General features: G+C 34.9%; 1 protein-coding gene across 1 annotated transcript in view; it reads right to left on the reverse strand.

The window, feature by feature from the left end:
* Nucleotides 1–838: 838 nt before the first annotated feature.
* Nucleotides 839–18,805, reverse strand: part of LOC108668785 (neurogenic protein mastermind) — a 74,920-nt gene continuing 56,953 nt past the window's right edge. Inside the window, exons 14-20 of the mRNA XM_047883989.1 lie at nucleotides 17,164–17,427; nucleotides 14,008–14,210; nucleotides 10,373–10,542; nucleotides 9,124–9,305; nucleotides 7,937–8,099; nucleotides 6,920–7,008; nucleotides 839–6,632 (exon numbers count right to left, since the gene is read on the reverse strand). Coding sequence (XP_047739945.1) covers nucleotides 5,810–6,632; nucleotides 6,920–7,008; nucleotides 7,937–8,099; nucleotides 9,124–9,305; nucleotides 10,373–10,542; nucleotides 14,008–14,210; nucleotides 17,164–17,427 — 1,894 coding nt within the window. The 3' untranslated portion in view covers nucleotides 839–5,809. The remainder of the gene's footprint in view (nucleotides 6,633–6,919; nucleotides 7,009–7,936; nucleotides 8,100–9,123; nucleotides 9,306–10,372; nucleotides 10,543–14,007; nucleotides 14,211–17,163; nucleotides 17,428–18,805) is intronic.

Genomic DNA, 18,805 nt, shown 5'->3' on the forward strand with positions numbered 1-18,805 from the left:
ACGTTTCCTGATAGATAAGGGGTAACTTTACTCGAATGAAATACTATATATTGTAAAAAGCTGCTATTTGAAGAATGGAGTGAACATTCAATAATTTCAATAAATATCAAATGCCTTTAAGACTTTTAAACACAAGTGAAAATATTTATGAAAGTTTTCATTAAAAATTGAAATAAAGTTTGATCAAATAGCACCATACTTAATTATATGATGAAAAATAATCTTGGTAATGCATTGGGCTTCAACACAAAATTTAAATTCCATATTTTTCAAATCGTACAAGTGAAATAAATGCTAGGAATAACTGAAGTGGATGAGAGATAGCAACACACTTATAGATTATAATCAAGTATACGTGAGGAACAGGAGATATTGGGAAGGTGATAGTCAACAACTAAGAGGTTTCTAGGGGCTTAAGGACACTACTGAAGTTCGGCCACATCGAAATTCGGACACAAATTCCAAAAAGAAACATAACTTCTCCTCTGCCTTTATTACCAAAAATGTTCATCGATTAAAATGAATTGAAATCTGCGTCAACAATATCATAAAGATAAAACTGAACTATTTAGGCTGTGTTTCGTAAAAAAAAGCATTTTAAATACCAAGCATTGTCTTCATTGCACGAATTTCTTTGGTGTTCCTTTTAAAGTTCTAAAACGTTTTAGTTAGTCATTGAAAATTTGTATACGTGATACGCTCCGGTCCGTCGCTATTTTTCTCAACCTACTCGACTATTTCAGCCCTGTTGTTCGTCCACAGGAGAATTTAGTGTCGAAATTTTCTAAGATAAAATAGAGAAAAGTACGGCAATACCGGAGAGAGAGAAACACCAAAGTGACTGTTTTCAAATAGCATAATGTATTTGAAGATCAACAACAATTTGTATAATGGTTACATGCCATGAACAACTCTATCGGAATGTAATGTACAGGGAGAGATATAGTACATGGTTCTTTGGAACACGCTATTCTCATGCTCTGTTTGTGCTGCAGAGAGGAAGGGCTGTTTTTTTTTAATTACGCACCCAGTATTATTAAAACAGTGAAAACTTTATTATGTTAAATCTTATGTAATGAACCAAATGAAAACTTGACAAAAAATATATTTTACTACCTGAAGTGGAAAGCAAAACAAATAAATGACTTTAATTCAGCTGTGCTCCATTTTAGTTAGAAATAAATATTGTTTAACTTTCGGTGAATAATTCAATTCCATTAATAAATTGAATATTTTTTAGAAATTGTTTAAAACTTAAAACTCAAATACGGGAATCGGGAAGTGTTTTTATCGGTACTATAGACAGGAAAATATGATAACTTATAATGAGAAATTTATGTCGGTTTCGGACTTCATATTAGCGAATTACTCAAGTTAATGAAGTTATAAAACGTTTAGCAACTTTGACACGGATTAATGATAAAATTCGAGAATAATTAACAGAAGTAACAAAAAATTATATTCAAATAGGAATTATTTCTGCAATGTACTAAAGCTTTCGTTTTACGTGTTTAATGGAAAATGGTTCTGTTGCTAAATAATCTCAGAAAATTATTGTAAAATTATAAATCTGATATTTATTTTATATTATTATATAATATGATAAAAATTATGTACCTATTTTTCCAACTGTTATGCGACAGTGTTCATATGTGTTTTTCATTTAAGAACATAAATGAAAAAAGCGCAGACTATGAAGGGATTTGGGATAAGTCGCAAAATAATCTCCTGACTTTTTTTATAAAATCTATGAAATTTATATCCGATAACCGAGAGCTCACTTCGCTTAAACCAAAAAATATAAAATAAGTAAGCAAACAAAAAATTTAGAAATAATTAATAATATTGGCTCATTAAATAATTTTAGGAATCAGCCCCTCCTACTCATAAGCAATGGAACAACCAACTCAAGTTGATCAGTGGAGCTCAGACAACTTTATGCTCTTCAATTCAGCTTCTATTCGTTCTTTCAGCTAACAAAACTTGCATTTTTGCACGCAACATCTGCCCCTGGGCAACAAGTTCCCCACCCGAACTTGGTGGTCAAACTGACAAACGTGCCATTTTTTCCAAACTGGTCTCGTTTCACACGTATAAGGGATCATCGTATCTATGATATACAGTAGAATTGAATGTTATTAGGGCTAAGTATTTGTGACACCTCACATGATACCGATAAATTAGTCTAGATTATCTCAATGATCTGTTAAATCTTATGTCCTATTAGTTCGTTTGCTTGCTCTCACATTTTCTATATACTGATATCGAAATCATACATTATATTTATTATTATTAATATTTCAGAATTGCAATACTTTAACAGGTTCAAGATTCACATAACGGCCTATAACAGCTATTATTATTATAATTATTATATTTTTTAAAATTATTGTTAGTATTACGAGAGATTTTCCGTGCACTAACACTCCTTACGTTACTAACAAACTCAAACACATACAGGAGAAAATTCCAGCTCGTACAATTCACAAGTTCCACGCTGAAAATAAGGCATTCACATAGTACAATTATGTGAATTATTCATCGAAAAATTATCCTGTCCGTTTTAAAGTTCACAGGTCAAATCAAGTGTAAAATAAGGATCAAGTTCGCTAAAGGCAATAACTCACACCCATAACAACATCTTAATTTTGTTCATTAAGTCACAGTTTAAATGCCACACCATAAAATACTTATAACATTATAACGGGAGCTGGTTGATGTTGTGCCTTGTTATCAAGAACATAATTCAATTTAGCATAGGTTACTTAACTTCGTAAGTCTATATTAGATAGCAACGTTGCAGCAGACTAATGATATGCAAAAATCTAACACGACTTTAGCAACTTCTACTTTATTTGTGTGTAAGATCTTGTAATGGAATTGTTAAACATGCTCATGCATTTCTGTACATTGCAACATATTTCTCCAGTCAAAACTGCCAATTTCGAGAATCCTTTGGTGCGTTACAAATCAGGAAATTCTGTCAAAAAATTATCTGCATCATTTCCATTTATAAGGGCCATCTGTCACATCCACTACATACACATGTCGAAAATTTAGAGCTAAACTCGGAAAGAAAGTATAGCAAAATTCACAGCTTTTAACATCCTTTACGTAATTGCCGATTGAAATCCGATTGATCGCAAATTTAGGATACCTTGAAATCTAATTGTCCAATTTATTTTGAGTTATGAATTTGAATTCAACATTGAATAGCACAAAAAATCGGTTTCATATCCATTAGCATTACTTTGACCCTGATTATGATGAGAAATTAGTCAGGAATCAACTTCAGTTTTCAGTTTTCCCTATGAAACTGGTTTATTAATAATTGATTTGCCTTAATGAAAATTCATTGAATATTTGACAAAACAATTTTTCGAAAACTTAAATCCTGATAGAAGAAAATATTGAGTTTCGACACGCGAACCCACTCGCACCATAATATTTTCATAAATATTTTGCTTAGAGGTGAATTGAATCTGAAGTGAGATAAGTTAAATCTTAAATTAAACCTGGAGTGCCCACCATTTAGGACAATTTCCTAATAAATGCTTTTAATTATCGTAAATTTCACTTTCAAGCTGATCAATTTAGGGTTAAATAATAAACCTGAATTATGATCGGGCAGTAATTTTCCGTTTCATAATCATTTTTGAGTATCGGGCATCCGTTCACTGTTAGTAGCCAAAAAGGTCTGCATTGCTTACAGTCCGTATTGTACGTCACTTCATTCAAAATTGAATTTAAACTATTAACTATACGATATTTATAATAATCCATATGGTGCCGTCATCCTTACTATGCTTACAGGTACATAAATCATATATAACCATTTGTGCTTTTCACTTCTCATAAGCTTATCTTCATTCCCGTGAATTTGAAGATGGACATACAAACAGTAGCTATTAATTAAAAATAACATTACCGTTAATTAAACATTTCCCCAATAGACATATTCATCCAGACATTTGTATACTGATACAAGTTAAGATCTAATAACTTTCCACTACTTTTGTCAAGAAGTATCATATTCCATTTATAATTTATATTAATATTCAAAAAGACTTCACGCATGCATTTTATTATTACACATTACTGGGATAGAAGAAGAATGTTGTAATCTTGTAATATAAACTCACGATAAATTAAGTCTTTAAATTTGAATGTTTAAAATCGTTAGCTTGTATTTGAAGTATACTTGTGATAATCTAATAAAAAATTACGTTTCAAAAGCTCGTTTGGAATCAACTATTTACTCTGGCATACAAGTTCATACACTGAAAAATACAATAATTTATACCTGTATCATTCAAATAAATTGGTGCACCGAGCTTTTTCTGTCCTCTGAAAACTCTTGAAAATAATAAGGGTGTAGTCAAAACCTTTTGTTCTAACATTTAAAAATATTTGTAAGAAACCGCTACGTACTTCGTCACTTATACCAATAATTTACAAATCGATAAAATCCCAATACAAAAGTAAACTTAGCTTCTGAAAAGGAAACTCGACGATCAAGCGTACGACACTTTTTCGTACGTCTGTAAATTGAACGTTGCACATCTACACACTTAAACACGAACTGGATAAAAACGTAAAACGTAGCAAATGGAGCCACCACATCTTAAGGCACAATAACCAAGAAGAGAATAGGAAATTTTCAAGGACCAGCAATCAATTTGGGTGGGGCTAAGTATAATAATTAGTATAATAATAGTAATTTCATTATAAACTAATAGAAGATGTTCCTACTGCGACCAGTTGCATTTCACATAAATGGATTTCAAAAGCATAATTGGAATTAATTATTGAACTAAAATTCTGGATTGCAAGGGAGCAATTTATCAACATCTCCATTAAAATACACTAATGCCGGTACATCTGATGGTTAACGAATGCTATACATATACCAATAACTTTGAAGACATTTGAGATTTGCTTGGATGAATCGATACATGAAATTTCTCTAGTCAAGAAAAAAAGATTTTAGAATATAAGTGGCCGAAAATAAATATGTATACTTACTAGTTTGAAAATCATTATTTAGATAAGAATAATTTGTTGAGTAGACAAGTTACGTTTAGTAGGGGACTTGGTATAACAGTGACTGATTTCATAAACGTACATATTATTTGTTGGAACATCTTATAACGGATATGAGGCGTTTATGCTTGTTTTCATATTAAGTTTAATCGACTACATATCAGACAACAACACATAGAGACGAGTTTCGAAAGACAATAGCGTTATTGGTACATCATCATCCATCGCTAAAATTTATTGAAATTATTGGCCAGAAACTAATAGGGCGCAGGGCAAATAAATAGACAAATCTAAGGAAGGCCTCTTGTTTGGCCCATTTGAGCTCAAAAAATTTGTTATTTTATAAACAAATTCGGCGAGATTGCATGCTCTTTACTCTCCTGAGATTAAGTCTTTACATCTCGCAAGTGCGACTCAGTCTACACTAGAATTAAGCTCTCTAAAGTGAAGTTTTCTTTTAATTAGAATTTGTCTCTCAGGATGCCCCAAGAACTATTCAACTAGAACTATCGTATTCTCTAGAAATTAATGACAAACCAGATAAGTGAAATGGAATTCGGTGCAAGTAAGAACTTTCCATTTTTAATAATCCAGGTTCTTCTAAGAATACTCGCATCTTTGTCCCTTACTGTTATTATAACTCCCATGCCCCTTTGTTTTTATTAGGGTTCAGCATGACAACCTCATTTCCTAATTTAAAGCGAATTTCTGCATGCTACCTTGTTCCATTGATTTTTATACCGTTTAGGCATATCTTACGGCCATTTTATTTCCTATGGCGCTTCAGCATGTCATACTTGCTCCTGTGAGTCTGACTACTTATGGGAATACTACCTAAGTCCTCTAGGAGCTTACGAGAGCGAGTGGGCATATCGGGCAGTAGGGGCATGGCAGGTGTAAAGTCGTTCATCATGTCCAATTCTGGATGATACGGGGAGTAGTCAGGAATACGATCCAAAAGAGCGTTCCCGTACTCATCGCACTGGAAAGTCGAAGCAAGCCTGGCTATAGACCGATCTTCTTCTGTAATTGGATACCGAGATGGAGAGGTCCCTCTGGTTCCTCCAGAGTAATAGTGTCGTCCTGAGGAAATTCTGCTGGTACCTAAAGGCATACCGTACCTATTTGCTGGTGAACTACTTGACTTTAAACCTGCGTAGTTACCATAGTAGATGCTTGTAGGATCCCGGGCGTCGCGCAGGATGTCGTCTATCGACCGAAGAACACTCGTAGAATCTCTGATTACGGTTTGTGGTGAGTTTTGATCGAATGACAGAACTCGGGGATCCGTGAACCCCAACTCGGCTGTCTCTCTGAGCCTCGCCAGACGCAGAAGCTCCTCATGGAGACGCGAGTTTTCTTCGATTTGTTGTCGGCGTCGGGAAATTTCTGCTTTGATTTTCTGCTTCTTCTCCTCCCGGGAGAACATGTCATCTTCGTCGTCGGACGCGTATGGCGAAGGATGCCAGGATCGAGGCTTTCGGATCTTGCGTGCCGCTTTTTGTCTGGAGCTGCTCGTGTCGTACAGCCCGATCGAGCTATAGGATCGACCTTCCAATCCTCCTTCCGAGCCTCGACGACCGTGCAATCTGTGCGTACATATTGTATTAGTTTGATAAATGCAATTTAAGTGAAATTAGGAATTACCGTCAGAGTTGAACTCTGCCGGACTCCTCAATTGACTCATCCGAATCAAATGTACGATGAAATTGGAACACTGATTTGTCTTTTGGTTATGCTGCTGCGCAACCTAATGCTTATCGGCATTTAGAATTTCGCATAAACGAAATTCTCATTGATCACATTATTTTACAGAGAGATGGTTGAATACAAACACCAAGCCCAAGACCAAATAGACGCTGTAATTTCTTGTCACCTTGAACTCCCCAGGAGGCGGGAAGTGAGGCCGTCCTCGTCACTGAAGGCGTTCAGGGAAGAGTTCCGCAGCGAGTGTCCAAACAAGTTCTGGAACAGAGGAATAATAGAGATAAATTATGTGTTAAATCCGCTCAGGGAACAGAATATTTGTTAACGCTTCAGTGAACATACATATATTTTACAGCGCCTGAAACATTACCCAGCCCATGAATGGACCTGAGTTAAAGATCGAAGTAAATGCTTACTGCAAGAGACTAGGATTCTAAAAAAAATTCCTCAACCCCCTCAGCGCCAACGATGAGCAAGTGAAGCTAATGCAGTTTCAGCGCTTGATAGTTGATCCATAAATTCTTGTGACACAGAAGTGTTGGGATTCATGGGAAATTTTCCGGATTCAGTTGTCACCAATCCGATGGCTTTACTTCACTAACGAATTGCTAGAGGTTGGAATTGCTTGGTCTTCATGAGGTATTCCGTATTCAACCTGCATCTCACTAACCACTTTTTACTCCACCCAACTTACTTTCTTCCAATTGGACTTCATGAGTTCTCCTCCGAACCTTTACCTGCACCTCACTAACCACTTTTTCCTCCACCCAACATGCTTTCTTCCAATTGAACTTCATGAGTTCTCCTCCAAACCCTTACCTGCACCTCACTAACCACTTGCTCCGTCACCTCACTTGCTCTCTCCAAATCGGCCTTCATGAGGTCTCCTCTAAACCCTTACCTGCACCTCACTAACCACTTGCTCCGTCACCTCACTTACTCTCTCCAAATCGGCCTTCATGAGGTCTCCTCTAAACCCTTACCTGCACCTCACTAACCACTTGCTACGTCACCTCACTTACCCTCTCCAAATCCGCCTTCATGAGGTCTCCTCTAAACCCTTACCTGCACCTCACTAACCACTTGCTCCGTCACCTCACTTACTCTCTCCAAATCGTCCTTCATGAGGTCTCTTCTAAACCCTTACCTGCACCTCACTAACCACTTGCTCCGTCACCTCACTTACTCTCTCCAAATCGGCCTTCATGAGGTCCTCCTTAAGAGGCGACACGGCCGTGATTAATTTCGGGTCAGAAAATTGCCGCCTGTGGCCCTGTTTCCGACGAGCGTGTGACGAGTGACGCGGTGAAGCGGTCGGTGACATGGCGAGGCGACGAGTGATTTCGTGCCTACGATGAGCATGCGTAAAATTACTAGCAGAACACAAGCCGAGCAATTCACGCCAATGCAGGCAGGCAAGGAAGTCATGACAATATGATGATAAAAGATGAGGGCAGTTACCAGCTTAATAAAATGGAAATACATTTGAAGAAAGAAATGTATTTAAAGGAATCAAACGCCCATGAGAAAATTATTCAAGAGGAAGCAAGATGCCAATATAATACAAGTATTGCATGAAACTTAATTTTTTCCCTATATTCATCACTATACTAAAATTGTTGGCTCAATTGATTATTGAAAATCCCAGATATTGTCATTATTCCAGCATTACATACGCTTATTCTTATTTCTCTTTAATATTCATGTATAAAATCGCTGCCACATGCTGTTATTTATCTTGACGTGTTAACTGCATTTGATATTTGATATGCATTTGTTTATAACATGTATCAAAAGTTGGATGAACAAAGTTTCATTTATGAATGTTTGATCTTTCTAAAGAATCGCATGGGCCATTAATTATCAGTATAATCCAATATAGAGTTTTTGGCAATAAAACCGTTGTTTTGAATTATATTATCTGTACTTTTGATGTGCATACAAATTTTTTATAAATTTCAGAAAGGCGTACGAACAGTAGAGCAGTAATTGTGCGTTCAAAACCATCCCGTATTTTCTTTGTTCGCAATTGAAAGTTTTTCTATTGATGAAAATAATTTATGACCGGCGTCATCACTCAATGTTTAAATTGCCGTGTTCAATATATATGTCATTGTTTAATTTGGCATGTGGCATGTCCATACCACTAAGCCACATTCGTCCTTTAGTCAAATAATTTTTTTGGCTTCGATCCGTTTGGTCCGATCAAATAACGAACGTATTTTATTATCCAAATAACATTTTTCATTTCAATTGGCTAAATTTTTCCATTTAACAGACCTTTGAACAGCAGATAAAGCAAATAACGAACGTATTTTATTATCCAAATAATATTTTTCATTTCAATGGGCTAAAATTTTCCATTGAACAGACCTTTGGACAGCAGATAAAGACCCGGAGTAATTGGCTGATGATAGTCGGTCTAGCTCCTTGCGGATGCGGATATCCCTATCCTTGTCGTAGTAGCTTCTCTTGCGGTCATCCTGTAGCCTCATCAACTCGGCCTCCAAGAGCCCGCGGCGGTCACAAGATGAAGAGGTTATGTCGTTGTGCAACTGCCCGCGCACGTTAATTAATAATTAAATAAATAAACAATTGAACTATATGCAGTTAGAGATATAATTGTATGCATAAATGATGAGTAAATATTAATTCTGAAGACAATCAATGGCAGTTCATCGAACAAACGTACGTGAGTGAAGATTTTCGATCAAAGTTTGTGAGTAGATTAACAGGCAAGTTTGGAACATAGAAATTCATTTGAAGTGAATAGTTCATTCAAAAATTAAGGTTAGCCTACGTTTAAAATTAATTTGTACAGTAGTTTAAAAAAAACTATAAAATGACATGCAAGATTAGCCAATGAAATCCCATGGACTTTCAAGAAGAGATCGCATGAATATTTTTATTTGGTGACGGATAATCTATTTTTATTCACTCATGATTGAAGAAATAATTTTGTAATTTATTATTCATTTTGCCTCGTGGATGATGAACTCGTCAATTTTTATGCGAGCCAGAAAGAAAAACAATCATGCAATCATCAAAAATCCTCGACCAAACTTGCCGCAAAAGCTGTTAAGAATTTGCATAACCGGAAAAGAACTACATGCGCAGACACATTCGCTCAGGCAGCCAAAAACCATTGAAATTACAAACCCAGTAATAGGAGCCATCCATAAATTGTTACAATAAGTTCGCAAATTGTGATGATATCTGTATCATATCCCTGTTCTCCAATACAAATCAAAGGATTTCAAGTAATTGTTCATTGCTTGGACGCTGACTTTCATCTAATTTTGTTACACAAAATTTTGATGTATTTCAACAATGTTGAGTTATGATGAAGTATTAAAAAAATCAAATAAAACTTGTCGTGACTCAAAAATACAAACACAAAACGATTTCAAGCAGTTAATTTAAAAACCTCATCGAGAAATGGAGAAGAAATTCATTCATTTCAAATAATCTAATAACAGTTTCTGGCCAATTATTTTGCGATTTATATTATCTTTTCACTGAGGTAACAAAATTTTCATTTATATATTTAAAAAAGACATTGTTAAATTTTCCACATCGATATCATGCTGAAAATTCTGCATTATTTTCCCGTTGACTGTACCTTGTTGAGATGAGCGTCGATGCCGTCCGTGTGGCTGGGCACAGGGTTGGTGTAGATGAGATGATGTAGGTCTGGTGGCAGGCAGGACGCGATGCACGATGGCAGGCCGCTCTTGAGCTGAGGTCCTGCCATACTGCCACCTGTAGTGGACGTCCTCAAGCCACCTCCGCCTGCATCAGTGTTGTAATTTATGAATAAAAGATGTTATAACTTAAAGTCTTAAATAAGAGGCCATACTGCCACCTGTAGTGGATGTCCTCAAGCCGCCTCCGCCTGTATCAGTGTTTTAATTTATGAAGAAAAAAACATGTTATAACTTAAACTAAGAGAAGAGAGAGATGTGGTATACCGTGCCTTCAACATGTAATTCCCTTGTGCAACGAGTAAAAAAAACACTTTTGCTACAGGATGTAATTTTCTGTAATAAGTCAGTGTTGTAATTTATGAAGAAACGAGTTATAACTTAAACTAAGAGTACAGGAGGTATACCGTCTCTTCAACATGTAATTCCCTTGTGCAATGGAAAAATTTTACGACAGCATGTAATTTCCTGTACAAAAAATATAGGAGATTAACCTTTACTGTAACATGTAATTCAGTGCACAAAGAGCGCAGGAAGTGAACCTTAACTACAAACTGTAATTCCCAGGTAAAAGAATTATGAATATACACCTCTACTTTTGAGATAAAAGTATCAATAAAATGTGTTGGACATTCCTGGTACAATCTGAAATGCTGAAACATGGGGATTAAATCCACGAATTTTCACTTTATAATCGAATGAGTGGAATTTTTACCCCGTTCCACCATAGGAAGTGAATTTGCAGTTATGGGAGACCAGTTTTCCAAACATATTACATAAGATTGAAACATTAATCAACTGTTAAATCATTTTTCTTGTATATGCGGTCATTTAGAACGGGTTCAGTCATTAAAGAATCACAAACTATTCTCATGATTAGAAACTTATTCATGTGATCACTATTTAAAAAAAACTAAGTCACATTCGTTCATTTCAAACAGCATTATAAATCTACATTAAACTGTGGATTTACATATATTTATTGATGATGCTTAATAATATAATATATATGTCCTATTTATAATATATTATCTAATGTTGTAAGATTTAGGGAAAATTGAGGACGTCGAAGAAATTATCTATCGAAGACTGTTACAGAAATGTTATTTCAAAATATCAATTAGCGTATGAGATTTCAAATTATTCTACAACTAAAAAAGTTATTCATGTACCTGATATAATACGGCAATTGTCTAATCTAGGAACAATTTATAATGACAAAATATCTTCATTAATTTTCAGTAAATTAAATAAAGCTTAAGCCAACGATATATATCATTGTGGTGGCAAGAGCTCGTACAATTTAAGATGCAGATAATTGTAAAAACAGCATCAATACGAAATTACTAGTGACTGGAATGTGCATCTGATAAATGATTGTGCATTCAGTGATTAACTCAATTTACTTTATGATTGAAACATGCCCACAGCGAATAAGGCACAAAGGCTCAAAGTGAATAAATGAAAGGTGTGCTCACTAAGTAAATGGTAAGTGTACCCAGTGAATGACAGAAAATGTCGTCAGTTACGTTCACATGAAATAATCATTTTACGCAACTGAAATTTGTAATGATATACCAATCTTAAAGTTACAGGGACTGTATATGGGAAATTTAATTGAAAACTACTTCTTTATTTTTGGTATCACTTCTGACATATGGAAATGCAATAATTTTCACCGTTAACTGTTTGATAATCCTGATGTGACTTTTACAGATCAATTGCTTCTTGATATATTCTGAAACGGATGAATTGCATCTGAATGAGATATGTAACTGATGAATTGCACCCGGATGCAATCAGTGACTGATGAATTTCTTTGTGATACAAGCTGGGACTGATGAATAGCGACCTGATACAATGTGGGACTGATGAATAGCGAACTGATACAATCTTAAATTGATTTATCGCATTCTGATGACGTATTACTGATTAATTGCCGTATAATTAAATAAATGTCTAATGCAATACGCGACCAAAGCAACTACTGCACCGCCTCAAAGCTCTACTGATGCAATATTTTAATATGCGATAATTTAATGATAAGATGTTTGGCAGGATGGCAGGTGCATTATTTTATTAAAACAATATAAGAAGGAAGCAGTATCCAACTGGCAAAATACATGAAGAAAAGAAGCAGAAAATAAGCGCTCAACCACGACACTAAGCAGTGGAATGACTCGAATTTATTGAAAACTTTAAAGCGTCGACAATTCATTACAATTAATTATAGTGAATGAAATTAATTAATATAAATTGTATTGAACAAATAATTATTATAATGTAAAGTAATTACAATTAATTACAATCCTAAATATGAGCCAAAGAAAACATAAAAGAATTAAATTCAGACATTAAAATTTCTAATAAATAAATCAGTATTTTTCCCCACAAGGGTTTATCTTGAAATAAAAGTCTACGGTATAATTGATTCATTGGATTCCGTTTTTTAATAAGAAAGCTCGGACGTTTTTTTATGAAACCGTTCAGGCCATATTTTGTGGCATTAAAAGCTTTTAAATAGTACTACACAAATAATAACTTAGAATATATGTCTTAAACAATAAAATATGTATTTGTGTAGTTCAAAAGGTTATGAAACTTGAACTGTATGAATAATTAGTAGAGCAAGACAAATACATTATCTTATTACACAAGTACGATATTACCCACACAATTGAGAGTTAGAAGAGGCAAAATAGAGAGAGTAAAAACGTATGGTGATTAATATATTACTTCCTGGCAGGAAAATGACAGGATACGGGAGGAAGAAATTTTGAATTTAAACAAATGTATACCGGCTTACTTCATTTAATATTCTTATTTGGGAAATTTTTTCACTTAACTTGCACCGAGGTTCTTGGTTCAAAAACTTCAAGCTCGCTAAAATTAATTGTAAACAGAAGCTCGATGAATTATAAGTATGAAAAACCTGATTTTGAATTTAGCATTTTATTTTACAAAAAAATAGATAGATACTATTTAATTTACCAACGTATAGATATATGAGTAAGCAACGAATGCTTACTTTAATTTTATGGATAGGACGCTTGATACATGCATTGGAAACGATGAGTATTGAGCTGCATGATGACTAGATGAATGTAGGATGCGTTTTGCTGCAATACATCGCACAAGTGTAAAGCGAGATGCCAATATACAAAAACGCTTCAATGGAACAAACCAGTAATTTTTATTAGCATACAAACGCATCAAAGAGCGAGCAAGCAATTCAATATTTTGGATTATTTGCATGGAAATATAAACAAAACTAAAGATAAAATACACCATGGTACGAACCTAGCGAGCGAATGATAGTTAAAAAATCCGCATGAGCGTACGAACTACGAATATCATCAAATATCCAAACGATCATCTACTCTGTAAAACGTACGATGAATATCAAAACACGCAAAAACGCACGAGCTGACGAGCCTTTAATTAATACGTAAACGAAACCAACGCACGACGAACACGACAAATGATATAAAACGCACTAGCCAGGCTGAATATTTAGAAGAGGGGAAGTAAGGGAAGAAAGTTGAGGAGGTACCCAGGAAGTTGACCACGCTACCGAGGAGCCCAAGAGCCGAGCCAGGCCGAGTAGGCAGGCTGATGTCCGAAGACTTGCTGATGTTGGCGAGGTTCGTCATGCTCGAGGAGGGCCTAGCCAAGCCGAAGCTCGCTGACCCGCCCATCCTGCCAGAGACGCCGCTAGATGTGCCGTCCAGAGATGACTGTCGGGCCAGCTGCGATCTGATCAGAGTCAGAGATTATTTAATAATTAATAATAATAATTAATAATAATAATTGATAATAATAATTGATAATAAATAATAAATCTAGAATTGAGCTCTTTTAAAACTAGAATGAGGTTAGTACAGGAATTCGAATCTTTCAAAACCTTAATGAGTTGAATTCAATAATTAATCTCTAAAAGAATTTTATGAGTTGAATTCAGAAATTGGCCTCGTTAAAAACTTTAATGAGGTGAATTTTAAAATTGCATTCATTATAGACTTTAATAACTTGAATTCAAGAATCAGACTCGCATGAAATGAAACTTATTGCATGAAATTGAACACAAACAAATCTAGAAACTGCAGTGAACAGAGCTCTGAATAATGAAAGCTTCACATTGGAATAATATTTTGAGTATTGCATGTGACTGACAAAACTGACTTCTCAACTTTACTGGTGCATGCATTCATCACTACATTAAAATGCCTCCAATAACTATTGATTTGAGTTCATTGCAGAAAAAAAAACAATAATATTGAGCTTATAGGAAATGAAAATTAATTTTTGGCCCTCGTGACAATACACAATGAATTCATAAATATTGAAACTGGCTGAAGCAAACTTGTATCTATTTGAAAAGTTCATTCTGAGCACAGTAAATTAAATGTGATTGTTCGAAACCATGGTATCAGAAATATGTGAAAAAGAAACGGCTACGTTGATATATGATATTAGAAATTCAGGTTAATTAAGATAGGCTGGAAGAAAAGCAGAGGTATAGAAATGGGTAGTTAATAACACATAAATAGATTACTGAGACAGACAGTGCACATATAAAATTTACTTGGCAATAAGACCCCCGAATATTACCAATTGAATTGCAAAATGTGAACAAGTTAAGAAATGTAAAGATACATTTCTTAAAATTGTAATAGGGTGAAAGAATCTGAGCAAATGTCTTCTAGTAACTGAAGTTAAAATTTCAAATAAAACGACACGACTTCCACCGCTTGCACGTAACTCAGGCAGTCAGTTAGTCGAAATATAAGCTAAAACGACATGATTTGCACAGCTTACACGAAAATCATGCAGTCAGTTGGTCGAAATCTCAAGTAAAACGACACGATTGGAACCACTCATATACGGAAATCGGTTGGTCGAAACCTTAACTAAAACGACACGATTGGAACCACTTATATACGGAAATCGGTTGGTCGAAATCTCAACTAAACGACACGATTTCCACCACTTACACGGTAAAAGAAAAAGTCAAAACAGAAGTCATTGGTTTACAGCGTGCATGACAGGCACGGCAAGCACGACTAAAGCAAGCACAAAGAGACGACGGAGACTAGTAAAAAACATAGAGAACGGAAAATAAGAAATATAATACAACAATAGGACAGAATTATTCGTTGTATGCAGGTCAATTTAACACTTAATTTCTACGTACTTGTTTAGATCGTGTACGAAATTTTGAGAACCATTAGATGTAGACGAATAGTAAGCATTTTATTATTATATTTTCTAAAGTGAACTCCGTGCAGACTTAAATTGATGTTAACCCAACAGAATTTTGGGTAAAAACAACAACAGTAGCGTGAAATGCTGCAGTAAGTGTTGCGCATTTTTAAATCTTTTGGAACTACAATACAAAAAAATGCAGCAATGAAAGCAAAAAATAGTGCCTCAATAATACAATTATTGATCCGATTACTAAAAAATTCTTTGGAGATGCCACCATTGAAAAAGAAAGAACTTACTCAAAAAAGTTGCAATTTATCTTAATATATGGAAATTGAAATTCCACGGTAATTTTTTATTAATACGTCGAGTATCGGATTCTCCGTGAGATTTAAATGAATTTTTTATGAATTATGCAGCACACTTATAACGTCTACCATTCAGTACTTTAGTGTCTCAAATAAGCTCTTATTGGATATACAAATATTTGCAGTTTTAATACAAAATTTACGTGAAATGTTTACGTGATAAATCTGGTAAACTAAACATGAACGCAGCGCAATTAAAAAAAGGAGAGTAAACATTCTCGTACGAATGGTGGTGGATTTAACGTAGAAAATATAATTCAGATTTCTGAAAAAATTATTCCTACTAAATGTTCAGAGTTGGTCTCATGATGGCGCTAAATATTGCTCCGCGCAGCAAGAATTTCAGAGACTCTCAGAGACATTTTTCTCAATAATTTCATCGGGAGGATAAATACTTATTCTCATAAGTATGTCAGTACATTCTTTTGAGATATGAATTTATCTGCAGCAATGTGAAAACTTTCGTAAGAATTAAACTTGCGTCCCATTAAAAGTAACGGTAATTGTTCCTCATATTTTAATAATAATTTTCTGCATTTTAAGCGTTCCAGCAAAAATATAGACAGAGAGAGTGAGAGAACATCGCAAGATGAATAGGAAGAACGCACACTTGAGGAAATATCGAAATGAAAACGAAGGAAGGTATATGAGTGCGTCGCACGAGTAGTACATTTACTCTCTCACAGAAGAGCACATTTAATAATATTAGTAATTACATTTACGGTGCATCAACAGTCACGGTTAAGTGAAATTACGTATTGTATACTGAGGCTGTACAACGAGCTTCGAACCTTCCACGAAAACCATGTGCAGTGAAGCGTTAACGTTCGTAGTTTATTAAAGTGATTGATTGATCCACAGAATATCTGCTAGGCATTCAAACCTGTTCGGTGCTAAAATTTTGTTGAATACAGATTTATGACATGTATCCAAGTTATCCCATTAAAAAGCATCCAGCAGTTAATAAATGTAGAATTTTTTGTACAGTTTGGCATTCTACATTAAGCATCCAACAGTTTGGTGCCAACGGCACCAAAACTATGATCCATGAAGCTGTTTTTCGAAGCCCGCTGATTACCGCAACGTATAAACATGACCGACGCACGCACCGGCCCAGCGACCGCTTGACATCCCACCTCACTCTCTCCTTAGTACTGGAACCAAAGATTCTCTTGTATGCAGATAAAGGTAACGACTCTTGGTCGGGAGGCAAATGAGGAAGTTTTCGCCGGTTTCTGGAGCTCTTCTGGCTATCGGTTTCGCTAAGAGTGTCTGAAGAATCGTCTCTGGCCCCTCTTGGGGTGCCTGCCGGGGTGCCAGAAGTCCCCCCAATGAGCAAAGCTAACTGACTTTCTTCAGGCGAGCCAACCTGCTTCTCCGATGTGGATTTTAGACGCGTTCTGCACAGAGGATACTTGTGAAGGCGCCTTCCAGTCAAAGGATATTACTAGTGTCGTTTTTCTCCTTGGGGATATTACTATAGATGCCTCTCTGTCAAGGGTTATTATTATGAACGCATCTCTGCCAAAGGATATTAGAACAGACACCTTTCTGTCTAAAAAGATTCTGTAATATTATTACAGACGCTTTTCCATCAAGGATATTACTGTGGACGAATTTTTTAACCAGTATTTTTAGAGCCGCCTTTCTGTCAAGGTATTTTACCAGAGACGTCTTTCTGTCAAAGGATATTAATGAAGACGACTTTTTATCATGAAATATAACCATTGAAGCCTCTCAGACAAGCGATATTCCTAAAGAATACAAATGTGCTTTTTCTGATTACTTTAAAGCAATGCAGCTATTTTGAGGAGCCTTGATATTAATTAAGGTCTTATGCTTGAAGATGTTTTTATGAAAACCGCACCTCAATCAATGAATTTTTGAAACTTATTTCAAGTTCTTCAATACATTTTAATGCCCATTCAAAAATTCAAAATTTCAAAATATTTTATGATTGATCTTGAGAATTTTTTTCCGACTATTACTTGCTTAGGTGAGTAGCAGGAATAATAGGCACTGAGGAGGAAAATAATTTTTGGGCGTAAGGTTCATAATTTCCTCTTGTACACAAGTTTGAGCACCGATCACAATTCCTTTCATAGACTTTGCAACTAAAGCAATCGTTTCTCATGTCAAATAATAGATCAATTCTATTTTTTTCGCATTCCAAATCACGTATTTTTCTTCAACCTATAAATTGTTTAAAAGCATTGAAAAGTGGCGTCCTATTTTTCATCTAAAATGAACAAGCATTCTACGCTCAAAAAGTTTACATTAAAAGCGTGCTAGTCTTGCACAAAAGAAAGTTTAAAAAATATAAAAAAATTTCAGCCAAAGTTTTTGATGAAAAAATTGTCGTATTTTTGCGCTAATTTGCAAGTCAGAAATAATAATTATTACTATATTAGTATTATGAAATAATAATAAGAATAATATTACTATTTCATATCATTGCTAATGCTAAAAAAAACAGGACAAGATGCGGTTTTATAGGGAATTATACATCACGGTTTAGAAAAATATTCATGAAAAAAATATAGAAAAAATTTAACTTCACAATGATGGATTTCTAACAGGGATTTTTTATCGATGCAGCACGAGCAAACTCAAATTTCAGGGATTAAATCAAAGTGTTTGAAGAACAACGTTCGGTTTAATATATTATTTTCCACCTTAAAATAATTGCTCCTAAAATTCGCTAAATTCCACTTTGATGTCTTAAAAAATTTTTAAGTTGCATGCATTTAATTAAGTAAGCATAAAATAAAAATCACT

The sequence above is a fragment of the Hyalella azteca genome, unplaced genomic scaffold (assembly GCF_000764305.2).
Source record: "Hyalella azteca isolate HAZT.00-mixed unplaced genomic scaffold, Hazt_2.0.2 contig14215, whole genome shotgun sequence".
NCBI lineage: Eukaryota > Metazoa > Arthropoda > Malacostraca > Amphipoda > Hyalellidae > Hyalella > Hyalella azteca.